The sequence below is a fragment of the Hyperoodon ampullatus genome (genome assembly GCF_949752795.1).
Source record: "Hyperoodon ampullatus genome assembly, chromosome: 6".
Lineage (NCBI taxonomy): Eukaryota > Metazoa > Chordata > Mammalia > Artiodactyla > Ziphiidae > Hyperoodon > Hyperoodon ampullatus.
In genome coordinates this window covers 84,885,413-84,897,508 of record NC_136919.1, presented here as the reverse complement: position 1 = coordinate 84,897,508, position 12,096 = coordinate 84,885,413, and the positions used below count along the sequence as shown (strand labels likewise).

Sequence of the window (12,096 nt, the reverse complement as noted above, 5' to 3'; positions counted from 1 at the left end):
CGGTGCACTTGCGCGTTCCCAGAGCTCCAAATTCGCCCCCGCCCCGGAGCCGACCCTTCGAGGAGGGATTGAGCCCTAGTGGTCCCGGCCTTTTACTCCGAAACTCGAGTCGGCCCCCCAGTCTTTTCCCACCGACCTCGGGTGCCGTCGGGGACCGGTCGGGAGAGCGGCCGGCGGAGCGTCCGGGCCCTGGAAACGGCGTAGCCCGTCGGGGGCTGCGCGCACCATGGCCGGCTGCTGCTGCTTGTCCGCGGAGGAGAAGGAGTCGCAGCGCATCAGCGCCGAGATCGAGCGGCAGCTTCGCCGGGACAAGAAGGACGCGCGCCGCGAGCTCAAGCTGCTGCTGCTGGGTGAGTGGCTGCGTCTCCCAGACCCCCGAGCGTCGAGTGTTTCCCTCCCGGCCGCTTCCCTCGCGTGGGACCCGCCTGGAGGACCTGGAGCCGAGCGGGGTGCAGCGCAGCTTCCTCTCCCTCCCCAGGGGCTCGCGGATGGCAGCAAGTTGGGCCCCGTCCTTTGCACCTCCAGCTGGGCGGCATTCGAAGGCACCCCCTTTCTTACCCCCAAACAGGGCTGAGATGTAACATTCGACCCCTGTCTGCTTTCCCCGTTGTGCTTTGCCTCTCTCCCTAAAGCCTCATCCACCCCGCCCCTCGGTCCCCAGCGCCGTACAGCCTCTGCAGAACCGTATCTTGGATGTTGGGGGTCGGTGGTGGGGAGCTGCTTGATCCCCATCTTGGGTTCAGCGCTAGCTCTGCCCGCTGCGCTCTCAGGTCTAAACAAGCACGGGGGACCGAGAGCTTACGAAGTGTGGAACTGCGCTAAATTTTTCTGGGCATCACCGCGCAGTGATGCGAGCAGGTGATTTCTCCGTTTGCGAATTAAAAACGGAGGACGGAAAGTTGGCGAACTTGCCCTGAGGAAAGAAAGGCACAGCAGATACCGGGTCGGTCGTCGGGGTGAAGCCCAAGCCTTAACCACTGTCCCACCTGCCTCCCGGGGGTCCCTTTGGGGAGGGCTGTTTGCCGAAGGCCCACACCTCCCTAGCTCAGATCCGCTCAGCCTGTGCTCGTATGCTCGTTCCTAGGGTTGGGACTCCGCTGCCCCAGCCGCGCTGGATAGTTCTTCGTCCGGTTGTTTTGGCCTCCGCACAGGCCTAGGTGGGACGCCCACTTTCAAAAACGGAAAGAGAATGTTAAGGTTTGCCCCAAATATGCCGTAGGGCAGGATTCCTTCTCTTCTGACGTTATAGAACCCTGTTCAGTCCATTTGCTGTTTGAGGAATATTTACCTTTTTCTTCTTTCAGACCGGGGTAGCAGCTATCATATCTCTCTAGAGAGCTGCGAATATTTCAACTTTTTCTTTCATCTCTTCCAGACAGGAATCCTCTCTTATACCAGTTTATTCATCTTTAATATAAGGAGTCACCCTCCCAGAAAGCTTCAAGGAAAGAAAAGTCCATTTAGCTAGAAGAAAATAGAGAAGGCTTTTTGTCAGTTTTGCCTTCAGACCTGGGCAAGGGAACCCCTGTGTAATTATTCCCTGGGTTTAGCGGGGCAGGGTCTGCCCTTCCCCAGGCTGTGCCCTTCCCCACTGGGCTAGCTGTCTGCAGGTGGGCCGGACTGCCCACCCAGAGTCCACATTGCCCACCACACCCCAGACCCCCATTGAAATAGGGAATTCAAAGACCCCAAGCCTACTCTGTGCAAGTAGGGGGAGCAGACCCCCTCCCTGAGGAGTGCCCTAATGGGGCAGCTGTACTGGGGTTGTGGAAGAGCCTGGAAATGTGGGCTGAGGGCCTACAGGTGTGTCCAAAAGGCCTCCCTGGAGGAGAGATGGAGCCTGGGTGGGGAAGGGAAGGGATTCTGTCCATTGGCTGGGGCTGCCCTCTCACACCTGGCCCAGAACTCTGAGGGGTCTGAGAATTCTAATTGTACCTGGCCTTCCAGGTTGTTCTAAAGCTGCATATGTCAAGGATTCTGTGACAGTCTGCTAGAGGATAGCAGTTTAAAGTAATTATGTGGGCCCTCATTGTCCTCTTGCCCCGGGCCCCCCAGAGGTTAGGGGCGGGCCTGGCTTTAGCTGCATACTTTTTCTTTTCAAGGACAGGCTGAACCCTCTTTCATTGTGAAATACTCTGATCTGTGTCAGTGTGTGAAGTTCAGTGTCTGGAATATACCAGGAGCTTGACAAATGAAAAGTAAGCAGTAAGCTGAGCCATTCTGCATTGGTGATAAGCCTGTTCCAAGTAAAATGCTTGGATTTACTCACGCTCAAACTAGGGTAGGAATGTTTGTAGGTATGTTTTCCCTGGAAGTCATACTTAATCCAGGTGAAGAGAATCCTTCTTTATACCCGCCAGGCCCTTGCCCCTCTCAGCACTGCCTGACCTTCCAGGGTCCCCCTTTTCATCGTGCCCAGCTGTGACTAGCACACAGTCTCAGTGCTAGTCACTCAGAAACTGTTAGAAAGTTTCCATACCACATGGAATTGTCTACAATCCCAAGGATGGACTTTGAAACCTCTGGTTTCTTTTACTCTGTAAGGGAGCAGGTCACAAGTGCATTTCTTAAGACAGAGGAGGAGGAGGTGACGCCAAAGATAAAGGAATCAGGGAATGCTGTTTTGTCTAAAGTCATGCAATTTGAGTGAAGAAAAAAGAAATCACCTGAGCCTCTATAATGGGTGCATTAGATGATCCGCTGCCTGGATACCTCAGGTGAAAACTCTTTTGCAAATGGGAATTTAGGATCCTGTGTGGAGCATGGAATGACCTGAAAGGCCACCAACTCTTTGACAAGGAAGCATGCTGTTGCAACTAAATGATTTGAGGATGTTTCCAAAGTGCATTCAGTGGGGCAGTATCCCGTTTGTGCTTAATAAAATCATGGGTCAGTGTTCGCAGGGAAAGATAAAAATTGCTGTCTGTTTGGGGCTGGTATTCGCAAGATGTCAGCGTGGTGCTCTCTCAGTGGAAGGAGATGGGGGAAATAAAGGAGACGGCTGAATTTAGTAGAAAGAAATTTCTTATCAGTTCTTCAGATAAAAGTAGGACAAAAGAGTTCTGATAAGAACCCTGATGAGCACCACTCAGTATAGGAAGAAAGTGTCTGGACAATAGCAATTAAATGGGGGAGAAATGTGATCTTTTGTTGGTTCTTGGTGTGGAATGAGGCTTGGGAAAGTGTTGCTTGTTAATTGGATTGAGGGTCGCCAGCAACTCTGATGGCTTAATTTTGGATGCAGACCTCATCTTGGAACTGTCTGGGAGGAATGTGTACTGGGGAATTGGTATTTAACTTATGCTGGTATAGGGATTAAAAATGTAGGTTCTTAGGCCTAACTGCCTGGGTTCAAACCCTGGCTCTACCCTTTCTTAATTGTGGACTAACTTCTCTCGGCTCTGTCTGGCAGTGGTAAGTGTCAGCTAGCATCACACTGTTTTTGAGCATCTTTAGCCACCAGTGAGGTGTCATTTCCATTTTAGTTGACCAGTTGTAGGTCTCTAGCAGTTTGTGTAAGTTGTCCTGGTCGTGCTTTAACAAAAATGCTTCACCTTGAGTTCGCCTTACTGTTTTCTGAACCTTAAGCTGACTTTAAAATCTTATTCTCCTTACACTAAAAAGTTGAAAAATCTGAGTCCCCCAAAGTTTTATTGCATTGGTTATAACAAAATTCCATTTTAGAACTCACTGTCACGTTCCTGGGCTGTAAGTCTATTAGAGGGAATGGCATAGACAGTATGGGTTTCTCAGTAGAAACCGACAGAATTTTCTTGCTTTGTGAGGAGGAGAGGGAGCAAAATGGTGAATATGCTCATGTCCCTTCCTCTTGGCTTTGTTCAATCCGGAGTGCCAGGCATGGCACCGGATTTGCGCAGTGGTTCCTGTGTCCCGCCCCCATTGCCTTTGGAGCACTTTCTTCTGGCATAACTACGTGCTCCAGTCTCACCTCATACCACTCTGCCCAGTCCAGGAATAAGACATTTCACTGCAGGGCCTTGATCACTTTTAGTAGAGAACTGCACCCTTTCTTCTAAGATGTTTACGCCACTTGAAACAAAGATATCAAGTCCCCTAACTCAAATCAATCACCAGTATAGTATCTAAGCACCTAAAGAACCATATCTCTAAAGCACTGAGTCAGAGGATGAAAATTTTGAGGCTGTGCTGCTGTGAGCAGATTTAAAATGGAAAAATCTACCAGTGAAGTTTGACGACAAACAATGTAAAAAAAAAAAGGCTTAGACCTCAAAGGTTTTCTTTTTCGTAAAAGATAAAAAAAATATGGCTCCTAGTCTATATCACCTTTTTCTTTTTTTCTGTGATACATGAATCACAAGAGAAAAGTGTCCTCGTAAGGAGCCCCATGTGTGGCGTTGCAGGGAGGGAGATGGCTGGATTGAGAAGGCAGACAGGGTGTCAGCAAGTCAGTGTAGCCAAGCTATTGTGTTACTAAAGGCAGAGATTGAAATTCAGGCAAAAGAGGGACTTTATTGGAAGGATTCTTACCAGGGCATCTCATGAAATGAAAAGGATCAAATAGTAAAAAGCAGGAAAGCAAGTGCCAGGGCGTTCCTGGGGCCCTTCTCCACGGCCACCAACATGACTTGGCTCCGTCCCCTTTGGAGCTCTAGAGCCCCCTGAGCCTTTCTTGTCCCTGTCAGAGAGCCTGCGGCCCCGTGTGGGTGAGGGTGCGCTCCTGGATCCATCACTTTTATCTGGGAGACACAGCACAGACATGGCTTCATCTGAATGCAGGTGGCCTGGGGCCCGACGCTCTGCAAGGGCAGCAACCACTGCTGCAAACACTGCCCAAGGAATCAGAAGCGTACCAGCCGAAATCCCAGGGGTCTGAAAGTGGAAAGCACGGCAGGACCCTCTGCAGAGCCCCACTTTCATTGCAGCAGTTGGCTGCTGAGTGAATTAATGGCTTATCACATTGGGCGGGGTTCTTGGTTGCAGACCATTTAAGCCGAAGAATAATTTGTTGGCGGGGAAGCAGGAAGCTCATAGAATTGATAGGGATTGGAGAGCAGGCTAAGCCAAAGGGTAGGATCCAAGGTAGTCTTGACATTGGGGTCAGACCAGACTGCCAAGCACACAGGCAGAGACTCGTCACCCCAAGCCGAGAGTCGCTGAGGCTGCCCTGGATGCTTAACTCCACATGAGAGCCGCAAATCATCTGTGACTGTCTCCTGCTACTCTGTCACTTTTCAAAACCTCAGGCCATCTGATTGTGCCCATCTGCCAGAGAGCTGGGGGGAGAGGCAGGAAGGTATAGTGGTGAGAGCATGCTCTCTGGAGCCAGCCTTTGTGAGTGTAAAATCTAGGCAAGAAATCGTTCCCATTGTGCTACCAACCCCCTGTCTGGGCTCGGTTACAAGGTCACTGATAGAAGTAGCATGCAGGTCCCAGAAGGGTATGGAGATAGGACAGTCAACAACATGAAGTCCCCGCTGGTGCCCCTTCTCAGAGAGCGGGGACCAGATGTGTGGTCATAACTTAGAATCTTTTTTTAAAATTTTTGGCTGCGTTGGGTCCTCGTTGCTGCGTGCGGGCTTTCTCTAGTTGTGGTGAGCGGGGACCACTCCTCGCTGCAGTGCGTGGGCTCTTCACCGCTGCGGCCTCTCCCTTTGCAGAGCATGGGCTCTAGGCATGCGAGCCTCAGCAGTTGTGGCTTACGGGCTCAGTAGTTGTGGTGCATGGGCCTAGTTGCTCGGCGGCATGTGGGATCTTCCCGGACCAGGGCTTGAACCCATGTCCCCAGCATTGGCAGGCTGGTTCTTAACCACTGCGCCACCAGGGAGGCCCCGTAACTTAGAATCTTGAAGGGAACAGCACGTTAAGGCTCTGGAGACCTGAGTGTTTTGTTTTGTTTTTGTTTTGGTGGAGGTAGCCCCTGAGTAGTGGGTATATGACCATGAGCAAGACATTCCCTTTGAACCCCAGGATCCTCACCTGTAAAATGAAAGGCTTGGATCAGGTGACCTCTGAGGTCTTTTCCATTCTGTCATCAGATGGTTTATACCAGTGGTTCTCAAAGTGTGTTCCCAGGACCAGCAGTGTCAGCACTGGGAACTTGTTGGAAATACAAAATCTCAGTCCCCATCAGGTCCTTCTGAACCAAATTCTGGAGTGGGGCCCGCAGGCTGTATGTTAATAAGGCCTCCAGGTGACCCTGATATACATAAGTTGGAGAACCTGTTTATAGCAGTAGCCTGCAGCTCAGGACTGGCCAGCCTCTGCTTGCTGCCCTAGGCTCTAAGGCAGATATCCTTCTCTTTCAGCGGATATCTAGGAGGCCTCTGGCATCAACCTGCCTAGCGGATGCTCTATTTCTTGAAGTTGAAGCAATCTTTCCCTCACCAACTTGATGAAGGGTCTTCAGAGTGTGAGCTGGGTAATCTGTAGCGACTGTTTAGCCTTTGTCCTCAGGTGCCGGGTTGCTGGGCAAAGAGGAAGAGCAGGCACGTATGTATGTACGTCTTACCTTGGCAAGAGTCCTTACAAAAGCAACAGTGTGCATTTGCTTGGACCCTTGCACTTTGATGTACAACTCCAAAAGTTGTGCTCCTATAAATTACAATGGTTTTATGGCCAATAACCATTAAGTAGTTACCTTTCCAGTATGGACTAAGTGGTGCGGAGGAAACATATTTTAGCATGAGCCACCATATATCAGTCTGCTCTTTGAAAGTTCACCCTCTATGGAACATTGGCTGGTATTTCCATCCAAAGGGTAATTCCTGGTTCTCAAGTTTTGTTTTCTTTCCTAAGTAACTGATACATTCTCATGTTTTGTACTTTTTTAATGAATGAGAGGAAAAGAGAACATTTATCTTTTATTATTTTGTCTGAAAGGCATCTTTTGTATGGTCAGTCAGTTGTCAGTGACCCACAGATGGATTAACTATGCCACTGCTGTCTTGAACCTGCCATGAATAACACCCTCATTTTGAGTAACTCATCCCCAGGATGTTTTTCTGTTGCTCAGCTACTATGTAATTGGGAAATATAAGCTAATTGTATTACTAAACAAAATGAGATAAATGAAGGTGATAAATCATTTGCAGAATCATCATCTAATGTACCTAGTGGTCTAAATCCTATTTGTCCAAGTCAATGCCACTCAAAAAGTAGCTGTGGGTCCTGGGCCAGTGTGCATGTAAGACAAGTACAGAAATCAAGAATAAGCATCTAGAAACTTTTATAGCAATTTAACATTGCTGTGGCATCAGAGGGTATTTTTATTGTATTACATTGATGTAACAGTCTGCAACTGCATGGGAAAAAATTAAAAACTGGTCCCTTACCACAGAGTTTGAGAAACACAAGTGCAAACTTTTATGGGTGGGGTGGCAAAGGTCCAGAGGACTGGAGAGACTCAGCAGATGTCACAGGGCTTGTAGTCAGTAGCTAACTGACAGTAAGCCATAGTGAGGAGTCCAGTCTCTTAGTTGCCAGCCCATTCTTTCATTAAGTCACCGAGTCTTCACATTGAATTTCATTTCTAAGGCAACATCCATTCTAAGATATGCCATTGATTTGAAAACAGATTTTCATTTACTACACCGTAGGAAATATACACATCAATGCAAAGGCATCTTGATCTTGAGAATGTTAATTTGTGTGGCAATAAATCTTGAAATCAAGGATATAAGGTTATGTTTTTCTTTTTTTCCCCTCTAATAGTACACATTTAAAACAAAGCAAAACTGCCCCAATTATTGACAAAGAATTCAATTTCGTAAAACTGATTAAGTGCTGAAATTAGATTGGAAAAGAAGCCTCTGTTATATTGCCATCAGCCCACTGAGTTCAAGTAATCTTATTCTATGAAACTCTAAAAAGAGTTGTTTCCTAGATTAGTGGGGCTTTTATATATAAAGAAGTTTAGGAAGAAAATTAGAGCAACAAAATTGTGAGAGCACCGATATATGCTACTGTTTGCTCCAGTGTCTGAATAACTGTGGATGGGCCACATCCAGGCAATTGGTTGAGTCTAGGAAGAGTTTCACATGAGACCTTGAACTCTATGGCGGCTTTGTTCACCACTGAACCCACAATGTTGAGCACAGAGCCTAGCTTAAACACTGGTTGAATAAATATGTGTTCCTCTGTCTCTATAGTGGTTTCCATGAAATACCAGATGAGTAGTGTGAATTTCTTACAGGAGCTGGACGTCTCTGTTGTTTGGGGCACTGTGGGAACATTCATGGAAGGAAGACAAACCTGGTTTGGGCCTTGAAGAAAGGCAAATTAGAAAATTCCAGAATTGGTTTGTTTTGTACGTGTATAAGATCTGGGCTAATTACTCATTTTGAATGTGCTTATACCTGGATTAGTGGTGTCAGAATAAGAAAATTGAGCTTGGATCCTAGAAGTGAAGTGATATTTGGAAAAATATATTCTTTGTACTTTCCTAGTAATGGTACTTGCTAAGATTTTGATATGGAAACAGAACTATAGTTGAGACATTTGCTAATTGTTCTTCGCTATTGCTTTATTCTGAAATAATTTGAAAAAAAATTATAGTTCATCTCGGTCTTTATGTAATTTCTGTAAACATCTAGTAGTTCTGTCTGTATTTAAGAGTTAGACTTCATGATTTTGGAGACCCATCTCACACTTGATTTTATGAATATGAAATTTGGAAGCTCTAAAACAATCATTCATTACAATGACTTAAATCCTCTGAAGCTTAAGACCTAGTTTGATGTGTTAAGAGCCACACCCTAACCTGACCAAATTTCATAGGAAAATGACCTCTTTCTGTGCAGCTGGCAGAAGTAAGCATCTGCTATTGCACTAAGTGGGGATATTTGAAGTGGCAAGACATTATGTGCTTCACATATAAATATGTTGTGTTTGTTGATATAAATCTTTGTAATTGGTATTATTTAAAACAGTGGTCTTCAGATTTTGTAATTTTGAGTTTGTTTTTAAAAATTTGGGAAAGTAAACAAAATGGGACTATCCATTTGAAAAATTTACCAAGTGAGAATGTTAAAAATATTTTAGTATCTTCCTCTAAAAAGCAATTTAAAAGGTGATATTAGACACATTTAACAACTCATTTCTTAACATGTCCAAAATGGAACACATTGAACCAACTGAAGGGTCTTCACTTTACCTCTCCCTGATTCATGCGTTTCCACCTATCTTTCTTATCTCAACAAATGGTACCCCTGACCACCCGGGTGCTCAAACCAGAATCCAGAGACTCTATCTTGATCTTTCTTCTACTACACCTAACACTAGAAATGGAATAATAATAATAAAACATTAACATGTGTACATCCCATCATCATTCTGGGCACTTGAAATGAATGATCTCATTTATTTCTCTCTGTGCTTGGAGGTGCAGGGACCATTTTCCTCTCCATTCTACAGATGAGGAAACTGAGGCTCCAAAGCAAGGTTCACCAGCCAGGGTAGAACTAGGGTTCGAACCCAGAGAGTCTGACTCCAGAGCCCTGGTTCTGAATCATGGTCCTGTTTTTGTCTCCCAGAACCAACATCTCACCCAAATCTACTTCAAGAGGCCAAATCTCCACTGTGCCCGCTTCTTGCCATTGTATTTGCCTCAACTCTTGTCTGGATTACCTCATCCTCTACTGCTCCTTAGCCCTCAGTCCATTCTCCATGTTGCAGCCAGAGTGACCTTTTAAAAATGTAAATTGGGGGCTTCCCTGGTGGCGCAGTGGTTGCGAGTCCGCCTGCCGATGCAGGGGACACGGGTTCGTGCCCCGGTCCGGGAAGATACCACATGCCGCGGACCGGCTGGGCCCGTGAGCCATGGCTGCTGAGCCTGCGCGTCCGGAGCCTGTGCTTGGCAACGGGAGAGGCCACAACAGTGAGAGGCCCGCGTACCGCAAAAAAAAAAAAAAAGTAAATTGGATTCTTGTTTTCCCGCTCAAAACCTTTCTATGTCTTCCCATTGCCTTTGGATGCAAATCTAAAATCTATGCGCGGCCCGTGAGACCTTCTACCCATCCCCTGCCACCCCTCTGCCATTATTCCCTGGGATCACTCCCTTCTGGCCGTAGAGGCTCCTTTTAGGACCTTTAGTGGGCCAAATGCTTCCTTTTTAGATGTCTGCACATGCCAATCATCTGCTTTCAACATGAGTCCTTACTAGTCTTCTAGCTAACTGCTACTCATTTTCAGAAGGCATCTTAAATATCCCTTCCTCCTGGAAGCCTTCACTGACTCCCTGATCCAAAATAAGTCCCCGCAGAATATTCTCCCGTAGCCCATTCTGTATTTCTTTTTTAAAATGGTAGTCATCATGGCTTGAAACTCTGTTTCTAATATGGTACTCTTCATCTTCCCCGCTAGACTCTATATCTGCTGAGTGTAGGGATTATTAGAACCAGTGAGTCCTCAAGACCTTATATAGTGCCTGGACCTTCCAGAAACATTTGCTGAATGAAAAAATGTATTGCCATTTAGTATCAGTATAATTGTATCAGTGAAAGGATATTTTAACTTCAAATAGTGGAAAGGGCATACTCTTTTTTTTTTTTTTTTTTTGGCGGTACGCGGGCCTCTCACTGTTGTGGCCTCTCCCATTGCGGCGCACAGGCTCCGGACGCGCAGGCTCAGCGGCCATGGCTCACGGGACCAGCCGGTCCGCGGCATGTGGGATCCTCCCGGACCGGGGCACGAACCCGTGTCCCCTGCATCGGCAGGCGGACTCTCAACCACTGCGCCACCAGGGAAGCCCTGGAAAGGGCTCATTCTTAATAGACGATACTTTAAATCGGATAAATATACATTTATGACTCACTATTTGTTCATATTAAACTTTCACTTTTGGACTCATGAAAACTTCGTTGCATACTGACATTGGATTGTGGGCTGACGTTCTGGAACCAAGGATTTATTGCATGCGTCTTATTTGTTTCCTAAGTTTTCATATTTTCTTATGCACAAAAGTGAATACTCTGAATATTAAAAAAATTTTTTTAACTTAAAGAGTGGCATATTTGTAGCAAAGGCTGCTAACAGTCTCCTGAATATCTTCTTTCCTCCTTCTGTAGTAAGGTAGTATCTTGACACATGACCCGGAGGTAAATACTATACTTCTCAGTTTGCCTGCTGCTAGGTGTGGTCATTTGACTAAGTTTATAGCCCATGGGATGTAAACTGTAGTCATATAGGCGATTTCTGAGTTATGGCCTTAAAAGGAAAGGGGCCTCCTTCCCTTCTAGAGAAGAATGCTGATTTGGTGGTAGCAACCATCTTTTCCCCATGAGATGGAAGTTGGGTGTTGAGGATGAAAAAGCAGCAAGGTAGAAAAGGCTTGTATCCCTGATACTATGAAGGTGCCATACTAGCCCTGAGCTAGGAATGATGGGACCCTTTTTCAATAGCAGCTAAACTGGTATCCTAGCTAATAAAATATTATACATTCTGTTTTTTTTAAAAAAGATGTTGGGGGTAGGAGTTTATTAATTAATTTATTTATTTTTGCTGTGTTGGGTCTTCGTTTCTGTGTGAGGGCTTTCTCTAGTTGTGGCAAGCGGGGGCCACTCTTCATTGTGGTGCGTGGGCCTCTCACGATCGCGGCCTCGCTTGTTGCAGAGCACAGGCTCCAGACGCGCAGGCTCAGTAGTTGTGGCTCACGGGCCTAGTTGCTCCATGGCATGTGGGATCCTCCCAGACCAGGGCTCGAACCCGTGTCCCCTGCATTAGCAGGCAGATTCTCAACGACTGCGCCACCAGGGAAGCCCCATACATTCTGTTTTGCACTCAGCTTTTTAACTCCCAATATATCTGGGGGTTCTTTCCCAATCATATGCAATTCTAAGGCAGAAAAGTCAGAATGTAATATGTTTGAGGGAGGGGTGTCTAATATCCAACATGATGAGGATCTTGGCTGGAAGTCAATACCATATCTGGGTCTCTCATTCTCCACACATTCTAGTGATATATGACATACTTGTATTTTCTGCAGTTGACTTTTCAGATATTTGATAGGGGCTTTTTTTTGCAAGCAAATAAACATTTGAAGCTGCTTGTTTTACTTGATATTGAGTTTGTCAAGGTTGAGAAATATAAAAGTCTAGTTTTCCTAAGCCTTTAATGTCC

At 46.4% G+C, this 12,096-nt stretch overlaps 1 protein-coding gene across 1 annotated transcript in view; it reads left to right on the top strand.

The window, feature by feature from the left end:
- Nucleotides 1-226: 226 nt before the first annotated feature.
- GNA14 (G protein subunit alpha 14) overlaps nucleotides 227-12,096 on the top strand; it is a gene marked incomplete at both ends in the record, with an annotated part of 196,951 nt that continues 185,081 nt past the window's right edge. The window contains one exon of the mRNA XM_079705895.1: nucleotides 227-350. Coding sequence (XP_079562021.1) covers nucleotides 227-350 — 124 coding nt within the window. The remainder of the gene's footprint in view (nucleotides 351-12,096) is intronic.